A 21,147-nucleotide genomic window follows, 5' to 3' on the forward strand; every position below is an offset into this window, starting at 1 on the left:
AATTATAAGTATAGTTTCCACACACATCATAAATTCAGAAGTGATTTATCTTCATTGGGACTGATGTTCGTTCAATTGCTAGAGCTGCCATATGCATAGAAACATATAAACATTTAGAAGCAACAGAGAAGTTCAGACTAAAAGTATTTACAAGTGAATAATTTGCAGTTTGATCTAACCACATAAAAATAAAGTTGCTTACAGGAAAAAAGTCAAAGATAAATGATCATGAAATATTTACAATATACGAAACAAAGGCTAATTTACTTATTTTACAAAACATTCATACAAATAAAAAACACACTAAAAAAAAGTGGAAAAAGAACATGAACAAGCAGATGACAGAAAGAAAGAAAAACAAAATGGCAATATACATGAAAAGCTACATAATCTCACTCATAACATTAAAAATGTAAGAAAAAATACTTTTTGTCTATAAGGTTGGTGTGTTACTTTTCTCTCATTACTGAGACAAAATGCCAGACATCCAAAGTTAAAGGGGAAGGGGTTTATCTGGCTTACAGTTCGTAGAGGTTTCAGTCGATAATCAGCCATCTCCAAGGCAGGGATGACAAACGGGCATGCCAAAGCAGAAACAACATGGCACGCACAAGGCAACAAAAGTAACAAGAGAATTAACAGCTTCTGCCTGCCCCTCTTATCTTATTCAGACTACTTAGGGCGGGCAGCATTCACACCCATAATCCTAGTGCCCTTGAGCCTAGCATTGCATCATGAGTCAATTCCAGCTTCACACACTCTAGATCAAGCCTATGTCCACACGAGGCTTTGCGGGCATGTCTGGTCTCAAACCATAACGTTTGGCAAAAAACGTTTGTTAGTATATGCTAAGGGTTGTGAAAACAAGGCAGTATCTGAGTGTGAACTGAAACTATTAAAGGCTATGAATTGATACTATGTGCATAAAAAGAAAACTGCTAGGCTGGGAATTTAGCTCAGTGGCACCTTGCCTGCCTTGCAAGCATAAGGTCCTGAGTTTGATCCCTGGACCTAAAAAAAAAAAAAAAAGAAAACTGCTAAGAACTCATCCTGTACAAGAGCACCCAAATGGACCACCTTGCTGTCCACCAATTATAACTGGGTAAGTTAGGTGCTCCATAGCTTGGCAGAATCACCAGCATTTTGAAAAGTAGTGAGCTGAGTGTTGAAATGCAAAGACTTGGAGGGCTTGTTATTAGCCAAGAATAATGGCATGGAGAACAGGGGGTGCATAGGTCTGCTTTGTGTAAATAAACCTTTAAATCACAGGTCACCTGCTCTATGCATAGAACATCTTTCCTGAGGGATAAAAGACCTGTGAACACTGGTTCCCTTGGGAATGGGAATGTCACTTGAGATGGGTAGACATGAAAGGACTCACTCTTGTCTTACTATCTTTATGAGTCATTGATTTTCCTAACCTTGTATATATTACTTTTGTCATACAAATATAAATAGAAGTACCATAACTTATAGACAATTTTTTTCTTTAAAAAATGTAATTTTTTAAGGAAAATCTTTTTATAATGCAAGTAAACATGCCAGAAATGCAGTATTACAAGCTCTTTGGAGTCAAGCCACTGGAGTTCAAATCTTGGCTCCTCTGTGGGGCCTTTGTGATTACCACTCCCTGCCTCAGTTTCCCCATCTATAAAATGTAGTTGAGGCAATTAATACTCAGTACTGCTAAGGGACTGTGGACATTCAACTGAAGCGTGCAAAGAAATGGGGCCTGGCATACAGCAAGCAGTCCATGTATGTTTGTTATTATTTTAGCTAGACCCACTGGTATAGTGGTTTGAGGACCAGAAAGGGCTTTTCAAACAATATGCACCTTTCCCCTAGAAAGACCCACAATAGGAAATGCCTTATTCTGCTGAAGTCATGCATTTTTATAATCACTCTTTACAAAAGTAGTTTTCCATCAGCCATTTTTCAGGGAACAGCCATATGCCTATTTTTAGTGCGCGTGTGTGTACACAATAGAGTGCTGGTAAAGACGGGATCCTAAAACAGACTCCCCATGGATGGCTCTGAAAAACCCTAGAGTTGCTCCTGAGTCAGAACCCTCCCTGCCTTCAGAAAGCCCCAGAGAGTGGGTCAACTACAGCTCTCCTCTTAGCACAGGCCAGTGTCCTCCCTCACCCTTGAGGCTTTGGATGGAGGGAGCTTACAAAGAGCCCTGAAAGAGACAGAAGGTCAAGAATAACTCCTCCTGGTTCATGCCTTTGCTGGGGGCTGGCTCAGCTACCAGTCCTGGGCAGAAACAATCCACCTGCTGACCAAGAAGAGTGAAGGAGAGAAGATAAGCAAAGAGCACGTGCAGAAACTTCACTAAAGGAGGAGAAAGCAAGCATTTTTTAACCAGCAGGTGCTATAAGGCTTTGTTCTACCTCTTACCATCTGTTTGGTCTTGCCCAATTTTTAAAATCTTCTCTAAGACTCAGTTTCCTCATTTAAGTGTGTGTATACATATTTCAAAGGTTAATTAATTTAACTTAGGAAATATTTTTGCACACTTGCCGGTGTCAGGCCCTGCTCTAGGTAGGAGGATAATGATTCCAAGCTTGTAGGGTGGTCGTGAAGATAAAATTATTCAATGCACAGAAAGATATGCACAGGATGTTCAAACTGAGCCAGTGCCAGCCAAACCCACGGGACAAAGACTGTTTTGCAAAGCAAGTGGGATACTTTGCCAGTCACCCAAGGTCTGTGGTCCTCATGAATGCTGCTTTGAAAGAAGAAAGGCCAAGCAGTGTGCACACACAGTTCAGCAGAGCGAACAGCTCACAAGCCGGCAGATGCTGCGTTGGAGTTACTCCATCAGCTCTAGCCTGCTGTCTTCAGTGTAGTCCAAGTATCTACGGCAGACACACCCAACAGCGCCAAAGGACACTCACTGGACCCTGGCCTCCCACACTGAATGGGGATTGGCAACAAGGCCTCTGGCAGGTGGGCTCCAGGGGCAGCCCCTCCCCCACTCCCTTCACTGATGGGGCCTGGGCAGGCTCAGGGTGGCACTGAAGTGGTTGTGAACTTCACCGTAACTGATTACCTTGTGCACCCGGTAATAACAGAGCATATCCTCCCTAGACTCTCACCTGCTCCTTACTGTGCATCTCCTGTCAACTCTGCCCGTGGAACTGAGTTTCTGCCCCTTTCACAAAGCTAGCTACCAAGCCTGCTGTTTCTATTTAAAGAGAAAAGTATTTATCCAGTGTTCTCAAAAAGGAGATGCCTGCCCTGCAAGTTGGGCAGGAAAACCTAAATGAGGGAAAAGCGGCACAGAAGGTGGAAGTGTGTATGGGGCAGAGGTAACACATGGGGACAGCTAAAGGGAGGAAGACGTGGGAGAGACAGACAGGGACGGAGCGGCCACCAGCACTGAAAGGCCGGGGCAGGACTACGGTGACCACGACTCCAAGTCCAGAGTAGAAGGGAGAAGGAAAGGACAAGAATTCCTCTGGCGTCAGCTCTTCCCACTTACCAGTAAGGGGTGCTGTCAGTTTGCGTTTCTAGATCTAAATGGAACAAAAACTCCCACTTGCTGGAAAGAGACGGTATAATTTACAACTCATTGCCAAGGCAACCAACAAATCTCTCAAATAATGTGTTTTTAAAAAATTGCATGTCTGTACTTTTAAAATAGATCTTTTGCAAATGGGAAGGCGACCAAGAGGTGGAGGGGAAGTTGTTGAAAAAAAAGAATTAAGATGTGTTCTGCACATGTACCAACTCCCCGTGATGAATGTAATCATTATGCACAGCACCTATGGACTAATAAAAGTCAAAATTAAAAAGAAATTGGTTCCAAGGCCAAACAGGCTGGAGCCTCCCTCACCTCTGTCCCACCATGGGAGCACCTCCGGGCCACACCACCGTCTGTGCGGACTCAAGGCTCCTGTCACCCCCGGGGGCAGCCCTTCGAGCAGGACGGCCTACAGTCCACATGGAAGTCAGGTCGGCCCCGACCTTCTCGGCAGCTCTGACTTCGACCTCCACGCCATCTAAACTGGACACAGATACGCTAGATGCGGCCACACTCCACCGCCAGCACCCAGACGTCCTTTCATTCCTGTTCTTGAGTTTCCTCTTCTCTCAACTGCATTTTCAATCTCTGCGAAGTTATTTCTCTTTGCTTTTTAAGAGTAGCCACATTCACTAGCTGTGTGACCTTGACCCCTGTGCACCTCACTTTCCTCTCTGCGAGGGGGGCGAGAACTGTATGTATCTCAGAGTTGACAGAAGGATCATGTAAATCAACATGTCAAATACGTGAAACGCAGTGCCTGCCAGTTCATAAGCGCATTACACCATTGCTGTTGTCCCAACTTCCCTTTTCAGGGTCACCCTCTCTGAACTATGTCTGGGTCCCAACAAGTGGGAGGCCACACTCAGGACTTGGGGTGCAGCACACAGAGGGGGGAGACAGGCATGGGCCAAGGGAGCTGCACATGGAGACGGCAACCGGAAGAGGGAGAGCAAAGCACAGGAAAGGCCCAGGAGTCCGCGATCCTCCTAGGACTCAGCCCCGCTGTGACGGATGTGACTGGAAAAGGTGAGAGCCACTCAGACTTGACAAACAGGCTTTTTCCATCCCCCAGAATTCCTGGCTCCACTTCTCTGAGAAAAACGTGAACACACTACCTTTCTCAGAGCAGTGGATAACGATGAAAGCGTGTGCTTTCCTACGAGGGTTACCACGAACCGGTGCGGCAGCAATGACCCCACCAACCGCCTCTGCTGCTGACCCATGCCGGCCGCAGCGCTGGCCATCTAATGGTGCGGACTGGTGTGGGAGGAGAGAGACAGCTCAGGTGCTGGGGTGCAGCCTGGAAACCAAGCTTGCTATTCTCCTGCAGAACAGTGACATCTCATTATTTTCTCTGCAATCCAGGACGCTATGTTCTCAATTTCTTTTTCTTAGTATGAATTTCAGATACATGGAACCGGGTTGATCATAATCCTTGGGTTTTACACAAGACTATCCCCTTTGTCCGCTCATTTATTGACGGATTTGCCTGAGTGATTATGTTTAATAGTGTCCTAAATGACGAAGCCATCACCTGTCACAAAAACTAGAAGACACAAATTTACCTCTCCCTGTGGTCCCCCCCACCTAGTACCACACCTACAGGTACTGCTGAAAAGTAGATTATCTTTGTTTTTATTCAGCTTGTTTTTAACTTTTTATGAACAGATTATCATTATGTGTATAATCTTTTGTGATGACTCCCACTCGATATTATATTACTCTAAGTCTCCATATAACTGTAGTGCATTCGTCTACTACATGATATTCCAATGTATGATTTATACTTATTTCTTCATTCTCCTGACGAAAAAATGGGTTGGATTTATTCCAGTCACTCAACTAGTTCGATTTGCCATACCTACAAAGTTATTTTCATTTCCAGGAGTAGAAATCTCAATGAAAAAAATTTAGACCAAGTCTATTGTTACGCAATATATTCCACAACTACTACAACAACAACAACAGCAAAGTAGCTGTATGGATCACCTGTCCTTATATCCCTTTCCTCTGCATTATGGAGAACTAGAAGTTAAAAGCAAAACTAGAATCTCTGTTTGTCCTCTCCTAATTTTAGGATCCAACCAGGCTAAGGTAATGCTTCATCCTGTGACAGACAGGTCAGATCTTGAGTAGTCCTGAAAGATCCACAACTACCTGCAACTTTGTTGGGCTTAGTTTAGGTCACTCGGTGACCCTGTCCCTTGCAGCCCTTGGATGAGAGAAGATGGCCCAGTCACTGGCTTATGCATGCAACCTCACTGAAGGAGACAACCCTTGTCCCCAGGAGGTGAGGCACGGACACAGGCAGAGGCTTCCTGGGAGCGTGTGCAGGTGTGCAACACAGCCCAGAACCTGTACCTAGTTCTAATTTCAAACTCCAGGTGTGAGCCGCATCTGAACTTTAAACTAGGCCCCATGTAAAGGTCTGTATGAGAGAGCAACCATCCTGCTTTACTGCTGTTAAAACCAAAGCAAAGATTTCCGCCCTCTTATCCCCATCTAAGCATCTAATGATGTGACAATTTGCCATTTCAGACTCACCAGCAGCCCCCAGGAATGTGTCACTCACTGATGGTGCTTTCTGTGAAGGTAAGTGACTCACAGGTAGGGGTGGACCTGTACTTTCGGCTCTAATAAGCCCTGCAGCTATGGGAACACTCAAGCTCGAGAACCACTGTGCTAAAGTACTTCTATCCTCAAGATCCCTTACATCACAGCTTTCTTAGACGCTGCCTCTGACAGAGTGGGAGCAGAAGGCTTAACTGTTGTTTAAAATATACATGCAGGCTGTAGTATCCATTTTGGGAATCACTTTCACACATTTCACATCCCAAATGAGTCAACTGCTTAACTTACTTGGCATAATACTGAGTAGTACTAACTATGCTTCAGATAACTGGCAAACATATTTCAGAGCTGTGATTAAGGACAGGTTCTAGTATCAGCATGTCCAGAGTATAAACATCTACGCTTTCATTAATGACCTCAGGGAACTGCCTCACCTCGCTGTGCCTCAGTTTCCTTACTCTAAAAGGGCAAAAAAGAGTGCCTACTTTATGGGGTGGTTGTAAGGATTAAATGTCATAATGTTTCACTGCAAGCACACAATTAGTATCCATCATCATTCTTACACCATTTATCCATGTGTTTGGTGAGCACACTGCCTAGTGTTTCTCTGAGAATTCTTGCATACTGGCCCTATATACTTCAAGAAAAATTAATGTGTCTTAAACAAGAAAATAAAATGTTTATTAAATAACTAAATTCTAAGACAAATGTCATGGTTTGATCCAAAATGCTCCCCAAAGAGCTCGTGTGTTCAGAGGTGGGACTTTCGGAAGGTGATTGAATTAGGAGGCACTGTGCTGTACAGCGGTTTAATCCTTGAAGAGTTCATCGCTGAAAAGGCTATTAAGAGGTGGGGCCTGGTTGGAAGAGGGAAGTCACTGAGGGCATGGAAGAGTGTGTTCCTGTCTCCAGCCCCGTTTTCCTCTCTCTTTGGCTTTCCCCAGCTCTCTCCTTCCCAAGTGCCATGAGTTGAGCACCTTTCTTCTGCCTTGCCCTTGCACCATGATGCTTCTGCCTTGCAGCCAGCCAACCATGGAGTGATCCCTCTGAAACCATGAGCCAAAATAACCCTCTCTTTCTTTCCTTCTCTAATATTCCTCTCCCTCTGATATTTGTTGAGTGTCAGGTATTTTGTGCTAATGCAAGTGACTAAGACAGTGTTAGAAAAATGCACTGTACAAAATACACAGGTTCTCATTTCATCTTCACATCAAGCTGTGAGACAGGCACAATTATCACTCCCATTTTATAGGTAAGGAAAGGAGAGGGCTGGTGGTTTGCCCGAGGTCACACAAGTCAAAAATGGTGAAACTTGGATGGGAAACAGCACAACAATAAAGGTTTCAAAATATGTCTTCAGCACTAAAAAATGCATCTGCATAGCACATCACATGCTGGGGGAATTCTGTCTCCCTGCTGTGCGTGCTTGCTTGTTCTTGCAATGACCATGCACAGACCTTTAAAGTTCATTTCTAAACAATCTGCAGCAGGGATCCCAACAAGATTGTCACCAGTCTGCTCTTTGTTCCCGACTACACACCAATCAATTAGTGCAGACCACACTAGTTGGGAGACTACTTTTGTTGGAGCTCAGCCATTCATCTACTTCCAACAAGGGCGACAGGACTGAATCGCCATTCTCAGGCAAAAAGTTAACGTATTATAAATACACTTAACAGAAGCATTGCCATATTAGAACATCAGATAGGAATCTTCCATGGTATGGTCTGAGGACCACAAGCATCAGTAGCAACTATACTATTTACTAAAAATGCAGATTCCTGCCTCATTCTCCAGATCTGCTGATTGAAAACTTGCACTGCAAGGCAGGCAAACTGCCTAGATGACCTTTGGTGTACAGGAAACTTGGAGAACCATTACAATAAAGGGCTCTGGTTTTCGGTCTGTCATTAAAAACTGTCACTGGTTGCTTCACCCTGTCTTGGCTGCTTGTTCCTTTAAATCCCCGAGGGCTCCACCGGAGCTCCTCAGACTCTCTTGCCCACAATTACCCAAACAGCGTCACACAGTGCCCAGCTGCAGGGTGTGGCCCTAGGCACTTTCTCTTCCACACTGCTCCGATTGTCAATCTCATTAGGTGATTCCCTCCTTAAAGCCCTCCAATGGCACCGTGTCCTTATGACAAAGTCCACCCTCCTTAGCATGATCTAAACCCCTTTATGGTCTCTTCAGCCTGCCCTGCCACACCCCTGGCCAGCAGAACCATTTCCTGAATTTCCTGAGGGTGGTAGGACAATCTGCTCTTCTCTCTACCAGGATTACTGTCTTTCCCTCTGGGTCTGGCTCACTCTGACCTCTTTTCCAGATCACAGTTTCAGGTTAGCCTTGACCTTCACTTCCTTCAGGAAGGGGATCAGGTGCCCCTCCTGCATGCACTAACTCACCTGGGATTTTACAAGTGCTTATCAAACTGCAGTGTAATGGTCCATTTGCTTTAGCACATTTCCCAGGAGGACTTGCTCCTTGCTGCATTCCAGTAACTAACTCAGGGTTTAGTGCACAGTAGGTGCTGCTGGCTTGAAAGCTTTCATAGCATTAAAGGTCCCTCCCTGCGGGCACTCAGTAAAGTATCCTGGAAGGGGTCTCTTACTTTCCTTTTAGGTTGAATTGACAGATTGATGTTATTTACAATAAATTAGAAGTATTGCCTCCATTCCTAACTCTATCTCACATGCCCAAACCTCTTAAACCTTGTATTTTCAGATCAGGATACTAGCATGAAAAGCCAGGCAGACTGAGAAGGCCTCTGTCTTTTCCTCACTAATCCCCGGAGCCAACATGGTGCCTGGAGTACAGCAGATTCCAAAGAATATTAGCTAGTGAGGGAAGCAAGGTTGTAGAAGAACTTATAGATATGACTGTGGAACCAGTAGCACCAACTTTTGAGAAATCACAAAGGGAAAGAAAAAGCAGGTTGGAAATGGATTAAAAATATGCAGGTTATTAACACAGAGAAAACTAAGTTCTGAAAATCACAAACTGCTAAGTTTGGTATTGATCACCAGTAAAATTTTTTAAAAGTCCTTAAATAAGGCCAGGAGCCAGCAGGAGTTCACTGCAATCCTTTTCTGACAGTTATGATCACTGCATACATCACACCTAGCTGGAGCGCAGCAGACGTTTAACACAAACACTGAGGATCTTCCTGTGAAGATGGCTGGCATGTATGCCCTGGAGGACAGCACAGCTCAGCACCCAAGGATGCTGTCCCCTAGCTCCACCCTACCTCTTGTCCCATTTAGCATGCTTAATGACAGAAATGAAAACACGGAAGCTGGATACTGACAGCAGACTGCAGATTACCTAAACTTTGAAGGGATAACAAATTCTAACCATGACAGAGTCAGATAATAGTGCTACTAACCACTGTGCACCCAGGGCCTCCTCTGTCAAGAACTCTACACCTGCTATTCCCTCTTTTCTTTCCTCCCAAAGACACACAGGGTAAAGACAAGGGAACTGAGGTCCTGGCAGGTGATGAACTTGGCCCAAATCACAGAGCTAGTCAACAGCAGGGCTGACTTGAAGTCTGCTTTCCTCACTGCCCTCTCTGCTTGGTACCTCATGATCAGAATTCACAAAGATCTAACAACTGGAAACCAAGATGACAAGATTCAAGTATGTGCAGAGTCTGCCACACACTCAGGTACTGCACAGGGGAGGGATATGGAAAAACAGTTCCTGTGCTCAGGATCTTCAAGGAGCAGCTGAGTGCCATGGTTGTGATGGCTGATCTGGACTGTCGACTTAACTGGATGGAGAAATACCTAGAAAATTAATGAAGCACATTTCATGTTTCCAGGATGACTTGGTATGTGGGACAGCGAACTGATGGGGGAGACCTGCCCCAAATGTGGATGGCACTGTTCAACAGGATGGGGGTTCAGATGGAATGCAGGAGGAACCCCATCACCCTATGCTTTTTCCCTCTCTTCCTGCTTCCTGGCTACCATGAGGTGAACAGTGTTCTCTGCCACACACTCCCCAACATGATTTTCTGCCTCACCACAAGCCCACAGCAATGAAACCAAACCACCATGAACTGAACCTCTGAAACCATGAGCCAGAACAAGTCTTTCCTCCTTCAAGATGATTTTATTAGATGTTTTATTACAGTGACTGGAATCTAACTAATATAAACAAGTGGGCCATAAGAATATGATGAGTGCAGTGCAGCGAGGGAGGGCACTAAGCCAAAGAAGAAAACACACTCTCAGCTGGGATGGGGGAAGGGAGCAGAGGGACATTGTGTGGACAAGATGCCACCTGAGCTGGGCCTGGAGCACTAGGCAAAAAGGAACCAGTGTTAGAGGTGTGGAAGGGAGCTCACCTCAGGCCAAAGGAATGACATAAAGTACGGCATGGAAGCCAGACATGATGGTACACACCTACAATCCATGCACTCACTCACTCTGGGGGGCTGAGGCAGGAGGATTATAAGTTTGAGCCCAGCCTGGGCAACTCAGCGACTTAGCAAGACCCTGCCTCAGAAATTTGAAAAAGGCTGGGGATATAGCTCAGTGAAAAGGCCCTGGATTCAATCTTCAGCACTAAAAAACCCAAAAACCCAAACCCCCCAAAACAAACCACTACAACTTGGCAGAAGAAAAACACAGGGCAGGTGAGGAATATACTCAGACCCTTGTCTGAATGGAGCACAATGACCAGATCAGAAAAGGCAGCCAAAAAGGTGGGCTGTGGTGAGAGAACGGAAATATATGAAATCTAAGATACAGGTAAGAGGGAAGCAGGCCGTCCTGAAGGCCAGAGGGAGCTGGGATGGGTTTTGCACAGGTGTAACATGAACTGAGAGACGCTTTATGAACACACCAGGACAGCAGTACCTGGAGGACAGGCTGGAGGAGGGACAGCAATCAGGTGACCATTAGAACTAGGGCACACGTTGCATGAACAAGCGAAGAGACCTGACTGTGGAGTCTCTGTTTTATAGGGTCACAACATTAACTGTGTCAGCTTAAAACCCCGTAAAATTCCAGGCAAGTGAACAAAAGGATGTAAAACAGGAAAAGTATAAAGCAAGTTAAACATTAATAACCATCTCTATCTCTGGCTACACACTTGGCTGCAGTGCTGCCCACATAAAGGAACAATCAAATGGAGATATGTGTGCTTGCCACACAGCCAATGAGCTGAAAAACAAACAAGAATGATCTCAATGGAATGAAAGGGAAAACTGCCTCTAATATTGTCTGAGGAACTTGGAAAAAAAAGAAAAAAAGAAAAAAACAAAAACCTGAATAATCTGAATGGACTAAGGTTCTCAAGATCTAGACTTTCCCTGTGTAATCTTTAATGCATTTGTTTTGTGAGCACAAATGTCAATAAAAGAAAACAAATAAGCTGAGTAAATTCCGGCAATCTCTAGCATGAGTACAGAGTGGGAGAACAAGGGCAAATGGGAAATGAAAGGCCAAGTGGGGTTCACTTTCATTCGGACCTGGGTCCTGCCTGGGAACTAGAATGAGAAAGGGAAAGACGGGGTAAATTAATGAGGAGGCAGGGCAGTGTATCTTGGGAGAGGCCTGGCCACACAACAGAGGTCTCCAGATCCAAGGGCAGGGTCTGAGGAGAGCAGCTGCAAGTGGGCCATGGGCCATGCACTCTGGCCTGGAGACACCTGGTCAAGGCCTGCAGAGCCCAGCACCTGCCTGGAGTGGACCTGACGAAGGTAGACGAGATGTTCCACCTCCAGCGACAGGAAACAAGTTCAGCCGTCCACCTGACACCATTGTCCATTAAATGAAAGTTATGAAAACTCTCATACTACTGAAGAAAATGCTTTTGAAGCTTCTATCCAGCTCCTAGCTTCTACGTAGCTCCCTTTCCCAAGAGCAGTCCTCTATTTGTCCTCATGCTCTTTGTGGCACTTAGAGAGACCGAGGCGTACTTACGGTTAGATGACTGTGCTCTGCATTTCCAGGGCTCCTTGACTGGACTCTTCCCCAGGATGTCAGCCCTCGGTGACATCTGGCACAGAGCACATTCTCCCAGGCCAACCCTCTGCTTGCCCAGCTACTCAGCCCCACCCTCTGGCACAAGCTAACTTTCAAATTCGAGCGTACTCAGTGTTCTCTAGTTTCTCCGCTCCTTTCTCCCCACCCCACAATGTTCTATGAAAAACCAAAATGGAATGGAAATGCAAAGCAGAGCCTTACAAACAAATGAAGGCCACCTTCCTCAGTTCTATGCAGAGTGCTGGGGTGACAGTCAAATGAAAACGGGTAGGCTTTGGAAGTGCTATTCTGAAAATATTCCCAAACAACTGAATGGTGTTGACTGAATTTCTGTACCCAAAATCACCCTGACGTGGCAAAATTAATAAGGTTCAAAAGGAAACAAGCCCACTGAAGTCGCGTTACCATACCACCTTGGCACAGGGAGCCACTGAACTATCTTCTGGGCTCTGCCACGTCCATTCATTCAGATGCCTCTCCTGAGGACCTACTAAGTCCTGCCCAAGATACTGATTAAGAGAAACACAAAAACATAGAAAACGTGGCTTTGGGGCTTTAAAATGTTACCCTTGTGTTCCACCATATTTTTAGGGCCACACATGTAAGATGGTAAAATTATTTTAAAGTGCAAGGAAATGATAAAACACTTACTGCAAGTCAGTGGTTACCTTGGGAGGGAGGTAGAGAGCTGGGTCTGGGACGATCATGCGCACAGCTCCAGGGGTGGTGATTCTTACAGTGGGAGGGAGGGTACTCGCGTTGGCTGGTAGAGCTTACACTTACAGCATACACATGTGCATCCTTCGTATGCGGCGCCTCGTATGTGATTTTTAAATATGCAATATTTTCAAAGAAAGAGGGTAACAAAGAAAATTTAAAGCTAAAGATAATAAAATGGTTGAGAGAATAAGAGAGGAAAAGAAAGGACAAAATGAGAAGCAAAGAAAAATAGGGTTCTTAGCCTAGAGAGGTTCACATCCTTATAAGGAGTTGTCTAAAAATAATTATTAACTACAACATAGTGACCAGGGCTAGGGATGTAGCTCAGTGACACTGTTCCTGCCTTGAAAGCACCAGGTCCTGAGTTTGATCCCTTGTACCAAAAAAAAAAAAGAAAGCAGAGTGACCATAAAAATACAATTTTTAAAAACTCTGAAAGGCCCAGGTACAAGGGTACAGGTCTATAATCCCAGCACTCTGGGAGGCTGAGGCAGGAGGGTCACAACTTTGAGCCCAGGCTACGCAGTTTTGTGACTTAGTGAGACCCTCTGTTAGGGTAAAAAGAAAAAAAGGGGTGGGAACGCAGCTCAGGGAGAAAGTCCTGGCTTCAGTCTCCGGTACTGCAAACTAACAAACAAGAACAAAAATCCTCTAAGGGTGCACATAATACTTTAGTTAATAACAATGGCATTTAAAGTTTGAATCCTCAAGTGTTTGCACTTAAAAACCTAAATATCCGGCTTTATGCTTTGTAAGTGTCAGGATCACGTCACACTCCCCAGGCCCCAGTGTCTGGTCATGAGCTCCTCCTCCTCCGTGATGTCAGGAAGCCCTTTCCCACCCTGCTTCTCTGGGCCCGCAGCCTACAGGCCACTGTTGCGCCGCGTGAGCTGGTGCTTCCAAGCCTGTGGCATGGATCCTTCCCTTCTTCCCCTGACTCTGAGGAGAGCACTGGACGTCAAGCAATAACCCTGTATCAGGTTCAGTGTTGCCTCCATCTCTGGAGAACAGTCAGGCTCGCTCCTAGCCCCGGTGGAAATCACATCTTCCTGGCGGAGGCCTGCAAGGTGAGGCCGCCTATCTCAGCCCCAGAGGTGATGACAAAAGCCAAAGACTCAGGAAGATCAAGTTTCCCTGAACAATGTTACTGCCGCACGCAAGGCATGGGAATATCCCTTCCTGGAACTGCTTGATGGAAAGAGACTCAGCGAATAGAACTGTTAACTGCGACCTCAAGAAGCTCCCCACAGGTCCACAAAAGGATACGACCCACAGCTCATGACGGTGGCAACAGGAACGCAACACACACCTGACACATCACGCATCCACACTGTGTGTGCCTGCAAGACCAAAAGCAGTGGGAAGAAAGCAGGGTGCTGTTTGAGGCACAGACCAACAGTACAGGTGAAAGCTCACCTAGGAGTGCGGAGGCTGCCATGGATTTAATTTTTTGTCTTGAAACATCAGAAAGGAAAATGTATTTTCACTAAATCTCCTGAGTGGTACTGCACGTGAAACTATGCTTAGCAAAGTCCATTCAATACGTGCGGGGCCTGCACTGCTTCCAAGTTCCCGACCTCTGGAGGCCGCCCTGAGGTCGCGTCCTACAAATGGCATCCCTTTCCTCTTTGAGTGAGTCTCTCTTGCACAGGCCAGGTTTTCCAAGGCAGATGGAAGGATGAGAGTTTGCCAGGAAGAAGACGGCATTAAAATAGAGCTGCAGAGTATAATCTAGGTCAGTTCCTCCTGAGCTTTACAATCAGCACCAGTAGGCTCTGCACATATGGCATATGGCATTTTTCAACTTTTCTTTTGGCTCAAATGTCACACAGGATTAGTACAAAAGGGAAAAATCCCAGCATGGGGTCTATTTTTTTTTTTATATGGATTCATCAATGATTTCCCATCTCTTCCTCTCCTACTATTCCCAAACTTTCAGCTTAATTATATTACTCTTTTTTCACAATATGCCACTGACTGCATTCTGAACCGAAATCCTTTCAGAAAAGGAAGTGAATTTACAAACTTGAACCTATAGTTTAATTATCACATTTCTAATTCAAGTCATAAATATTAACTAGAATTTTGCTACTTTCCTTTATCATACATCTCCATCGTGGTATCCTACAAATCCTTTGTGTTAGTGGTACCAAAATCAGTTGGAAACATTTTATTGTATATATATCTAGCCTTTCAGCAAACTATAAAAGCCACACTTTTAAAAAGGGAAAAAAACCTACTGAATATTTTGTTTTGTGATGCTAATATTCTCATGTACACTGAATCCTACAGTTCCCTTCAAAATGGCAAGTACATGTAGGTTCTTAGAATTTAGTAGGAAACTTGATAGGCTGAAAAAGAGAATCAAATTAAGGAACTGCTCAAGCTGTTTGCTAAAAGGTTCCTTGACCCTCTGTGCATTGTAAAAGTGATGACAATGATGCATATAATAGTCACAAGATAAAAGCAGCTAACAGTCTTCTATGTCATGTGCCACGGATGTGTCACTGGATTATCAAAGCAGTCTTATGAGGGAACAAACAATTTTACACAGATGTGGACATTTTCAGGTTGGATAAAAACTCATACATTCCTGTTTTTACAGACAAGTGAGAGAATTCATCAGACCCCCTGGGAGAGGGATATGAGGCCTTATACTAATAATGAGGATGAAGTATCACTGACATGGTTTCCAGGTCTGCAAAGTCCTGATCTCTACAGGATTTACCATGCACCCATGTTTGTCCATTGCTCCATACTGATGGAAATCAGAGTGACAGAATATTAAAGCAATGCCTCTGTGATAAAGTTGGGACAGAGCAGTCATCACAACTTCCACATTCGCACAGGGTGGCACGGTGTCATCATTTGGGGAAATTAAAATTAAGCCACGACTGGCAAAGATGACATCAGTTTTTCCTTTGCTTGGATGGTCATGAGTACAGAAAAGAGGAGAAATGTCTAACCTGGCACAATGATTTGTGCTCACTGTTTTATATGACAAAACACAAGTCACTTATACCATTATAGTCCATGTTTTGTTTGTTTTTTTGTTGCTTATAGTTTGCTAGATGTCAGCTCTCTATTGTGGACAGTCTGAAAACTTCAATTTTATACAATTTGAAGGTACTGAATGGGATGGAGTTGGAGTTACCATATGTGTAGTCTTTTTTGTATTTCTACTAATTTTAACACCACAGGCATTAATCATCTGCCCAGCAGAGGAAATGAGCTTTAAGGTAACTTACGTGTTTTCCAACACTGGGAACCTGGCCCTTATGCTCTTGGAACGTACCGTAAAGAGGAAGTGTTAGATCAAATCAGTTAATACAAATAAAAATTTTCCACATCTTAACTCCATGGACACGAAGAGTTTTAGAATTTCTACTGGATGCCACATGAGAAAAACAAATTAAAACAAACCCAAGAGATGTGCTCTGAATAATTTTCATGGTGAACCAGCAGACATGAGCATTCCTTTTCCTAATCACACGGGCAGTCCTCTTTTGATAATAAATACATCCCATCTCAGCCTACAAAGAGGCCCACTGCAAATTGTGTGCAGTGCCAATTAGCATTAATTGTGGCCGTGCTCTATTCCCCTAGCTCTCGGCTGCTAAGGCCACGCTTGATATTTACACATGCAAGATTCGATGCTCAGGATGAAAAGAGCCTTCAAAAACACAATTTCCCACACTCAATCTTTTTTATCTTTGCATCAAATTACATAAACAAATTCACAAACAACCAGGAGTATGTGAAACAATATATATGCATATTTTGAATTTTTTTTTTTTTTTTGGTACTGGGGATTGAACTTGGGACCTTGAGCTTTCGAGGCAGGCACCAGAACCACTGAGCTAAATCCCTGGCCCTGTATACGTATATTTTTAAAGAGGTTAACTGCATTCAGAATATCTAAAAGGTGGAGTTGAAAATTTATTTTTTGTACACATTTTTAACCTAATACAACTTGCACGCGCGCGCGCACACACACACACACACAGACACAGCATAGCTTCTGTGATCCAATATAATTATTTACTTACTGTAACTAATACTACTTACTTAGAAGGTAAGCTCCGTAGACTTTCATGGCAAACACTGCCTCTGCAAACAGCCTCCCACCACAGGCTGGGTACGTCTTTTGCAGACATACAGTGTGTGCAGTTCATCTCTCCGTAGAGTACAGTCTCAGAGTGGGGTATCCATGGAGACTGAGCCTCCTGCATGTGCAGGGCAAGGAAGTTACTCTGCTGGGCACCATAGCAACAGGAGGCAGAGGGAGAGCTGGCCTATCAGGGAAGAGCACAGGGCCTTCTCCCTGGCGTCTGCAGCATTTGAAATAAATCCATCACCCTCATGAATGGACACAAAGCATTGGAAGAAATACCAAACTGTAAAACAGAAGTAAATGCCTATACAACCATCAAGGCTAATCCTTTGACAATACTGGGACAAAACACGTAGGATTTTTCTGCACTGATTATAATATCCCAATAAGCAAGTTTAAAAATGATATCAACACCCCCACACATCCCTAAATGTAATGGCAAGCATGTGACATTTTGAGGAAAATGCTTGGGTACTTCATGAATTTCAGCTATTTAAGTATGCAAGGCACTTCCCAGCACTGCCTGGAAGAGAGGAACAGGGGAGTTCTGTTCTTCTGTGGGCAAAAGAGCAAATCTAGGGCTCTCTGGGACAAGTGAAGGCATATTCTTCCAAACAGGAGCTTTCTTGAAGTAAACACACTTCTTTGGCTTTCACTGAAACACTCCACTATCTCAGAATATTCTTACTAATGACGTATCCATGGGAAAATAGGGCCATGCACATGGCATAGTGAGGGAACTGAAAAGTCTTCAAGTTGTTCTACTTGTAAACTTTATGCATCTCTCATTTTACAAGAATAATGACAATGGTCATTATTGGGCACCTACTCTATGCCAGGCAAATGTTGTCCCTACAAATGCAGACTCTAGTCCAATGCTGACAATGGTTTTTGCAAAAAGGATATGCGTATTTAGCTTGCAGGCTTAGGCAGCTTTATGAGATGAATACTCTGCTATATATCTACTATCTTTTATGACCCTCACAGCTATATGAGAAACAATTATTTCCTCCATATTATAGTTAAAGGAAAGTGTTTCCTTACCACATAAAATAAATGCTCTCTCCCACTAAATCCCCTTCCACCTACTGCAGTGCAGGGGACCTGGTCCACCCTATCGCAAGGTCTAACTAGAAGATGAGCACTTTTCCTTCCACAATTACCTCTCTGAAAAGAAGTCCCCTTCTATTAGAGTCTTTCCAAAGCCTCTTATTGCAGGGCTCTCTCATAATTAACTTCTTTGAACAGAAAGTGCCATTTAAAAAAGACACATCAGTCTCCAGTGGCTTAGGTCTGTGCTAGTTTCGGTGGCCTTCAGAGGTCAAATGATCAGATGGTTTAAAACAAAAGAGGCAGAGAAATGCAAAAGGATATTTTCTAATTATTCCTGAGGTATGAGCCCTTGTAAACATCACTTTAATAGGAATACAGTATGCCTGGCTTGCTCTGAGGTCAGGAACGGAATAGCCTCGGAGAGTGAAGGATACTTCTATACACCTATAGCAGAAGAGCCAGCTGTCCCCATGCTAGGCAGAGGATACTGTGACAGTCTGCTGGCATTCACTAATGCCTACCTCTGTCCTCCCCTTCTATAATAACAGGTGCCCACTGGCTAAGATGTCCTGGTATATAATTGGAAATGACATGTGGCACTGCTTCATCCTCACCCTAAAATGACTAAATGAGTGCCCCCTGCTCCCTTGCCCCCTCCTTTCTGCCAGTTAGGTGACAGCAATCTGGTCCCCAAAGGGGAAGACAAGTGTAATGATAGCACAGCTGCCTATCAGCCCGGAGCATCCAAACATTTATGGCTACTTTGCCAGAGACAAATAAACATCTGTGTAGTTCTGACTTCTCTATTTTGGGGTCCTTTTGTTACAGTAATTTAATCCATTCCCTACCTGCAGACTTGAAACAGTGCTTGTTTCAGCGCTTGAAACAGACTTGAAACGAGAGAGTACAAGACATGGATTCAAATTGCTGCATCTCAAACAAACTGGGTGGAAGCGAAGAAGATTTGCTCTGGCAAAGTCAGATAGATTAAAAAGTACCTCAGGTGAGAAAGACTGAATAAAGCATTTCAATAATATGTGCATAAAAAGCAAAGCTTCAAAGCTAATAATGGAGTATAAATATGTTTAACTAAAATAATTAACTAAAAAACAGTGAAGACTGACTACCTCATGTCTCTCAGGCTTCCTAGAGTTTGCAAGCAAACATTTTAACCTCGTGAGGAAAATAGAGCGCTGTCCCTTGAACGCTGCACCTGTATACATTTCCACTTCCTCCACCTCCACCCCAGGCCACGGCTTCAGAATGTGCTTGCTGTCAGTTTCACCTCTGATAATCCAAGCCCTACAGGGTCACCAGAGAGACCTCAAACACATACTTCATTCTTCTCTGCTTGGTCCCCCTGCCAATGCCCTCTGCCCTGTCCTCCTTCCTCACGCACTGCTTTGCCACCACCTGTGCCCTCCAGAGCCTCCCCAGGCAGGAAGGGCGACCGCTAGGCTCAGCTCCCAAGTCCCCTCACACATGGCCCTGTCCCTCGTCCCTCCCTCATCGCTCCCCGCCTGTACCTTGTTCCATCTGTCACCATCTGCACCGTGCTGCTGTGCGCTGATCTGCCATTTGGCTCTCACATTAGAGAGGTGCTGGGAGAACAGGGGTCTCATCTTCTTTTAAGCTCCTCCATTGTTACCCCAGAACAACAGGATCAGGACATTGAAAGTGATTAATAAATATGTTGAATGAATGAAAGCTAGTAACTGCACAGGTAAGACTCAAATGCCATGTTCCTTTTTTTCTTTTTCTTTCTTTCTTTTTTTTTGAGACAGTCTCACTATGTAGCCCACGCTGGCCTTGAACTCTTGGCGATCCTCCTGCCTCAGCCTCCTGAGTGCTGGGGTTACAGGCCTGCCTGTGCCACTACATCAGGCTGTAGCAGTGTGCCTGAAGCACTATCTCACTAAACCATGGCCTGTATTCTCCTTTTGCTGCCATCAGATACAAGCTTTGGTGGGAGTAGAATTTAACTCAGGGAATTACCGAAGGGAACATGCTACATTCACCTTTATGGTAACAGCGTTACATAAACCCAAAGCCCACCCAGAAAACTGTACCCGCACGGAAGACGGCAAGGCCAGGATATCAATACCTCTGCTCCCGCATTTCTCTGCCCATATCCACAGTTCCTTCACGTGGGCCTCTGGTCTCCCTCTCGAGTATAACACAGTCCTCCTACAGCAAAGGAACGGCTCCCAACTGTCGCCAGTGCACAGGATTTCATGCCACTCTGCTGGATCCCCTTAACCAAGCCCATGCCTTTGCAGACAGTCTCTTCCACAAGGGCCCCTCAATTACAAGAGGTGGAGGGGGAGCCCAGCCTACAGCATATATCTGCATGATTTGCAACGCTTGGTCAGTAAGTCTGCAAATAAGGGACGTTTCCAGGGTTCCTTCCATTACGCTGACAGTTGTTAAGTACATTCAGTGCTGGGTGTGTGGTCTGCAGGAGCTTCCTTCTTAATGCATCAGAACACTTAGTAAGCATCTGGCCCGGGCCCCAGATCAGTGACTAAGAACATTAGACAGGTGATACATCCTAGCAGACCCAGATTTGGATGGAAGTTGCCTTTGGGAAGTAGAAGACTGAAACTCACTAACTCTTAGGGAAAGATCATTAAGGTCCATTTGGCTCCACTATGCTGACTTGGTGCATGATCAGAAGCCCAGAGGCGAAGCAGCACAGAGTAAACGTGACCCTGCCACAGACACAGATACTCAAACCCACTGTGGCACTGGCAATGTATTTTACTGGTTTGGCCCCTGCTGGGGAGAAGTGATAGAGTAGGAAACAGTCTACCACGAAACACCCTCTGCTTTTTTACCGTGTAAATACTCTGTTTCTCAGGGCGAAAGAAAGTTTCAGAGGTCCATTTCATTATAAATGCAAAAGCTGTTGCTGACAAAATCTAGTGTCTTTGATTAAAAAAGTATCCATGAGAAGCCAGGAGTTGTGATGCACACCTGTAAGCCTAGCACCCTGGGAGGAAGAGGCACGAGGATCGCAAGTTCTAGTTCAGCATGGGCAATTTATCAAGACCCAGTCTTAAAATGAAAAAGTTAGAAAGGGTTGGAAACATGGATTGGTTTAAAGGCCCTGGGTTCACTTCCCAGTACTACCAAAAAAAAAAGTATTCATGAGATGCAGA

The 21,147-nt window shown here is 44.6% G+C and overlaps 1 protein-coding gene across 12 annotated transcripts in view; it reads right to left on the reverse strand.

Moving 5' to 3' along the window:
• The window catches only part of Sybu (syntabulin), a 109,635-nt gene that overhangs the window by 16,295 nt on the left and 72,193 nt on the right, over nucleotides 1–21,147 (reverse strand). Inside the window, exon 1 of one of the 12 annotated variants that reach the window (XM_021262709.2) lies at nucleotides 19,513–19,597. The exons of 10 other annotated variants lie outside the window; for them this stretch is intronic. In XM_021262709.2, coding sequence (XP_021118368.2) covers nucleotides 19,513–19,522 — 10 coding nt within the window. In that variant the 5' untranslated portion in view covers nucleotides 19,523–19,597. Of the gene's footprint in view, nucleotides 1–16,887; nucleotides 17,142–19,512; nucleotides 19,598–21,147 lie in introns of those variants that run through there. One more of the 12 variants, XM_004850187.4, reaches the window with a different exon arrangement.

Source organism: Heterocephalus glaber, unplaced genomic scaffold, assembly GCF_053883595.1.
Source record: "Heterocephalus glaber isolate CG9 unplaced genomic scaffold, H.glaber_assembly_v1.0 deba00001555, whole genome shotgun sequence".
Classification (NCBI taxonomy): domain Eukaryota; kingdom Metazoa; phylum Chordata; class Mammalia; order Rodentia; family Bathyergidae; genus Heterocephalus; species Heterocephalus glaber.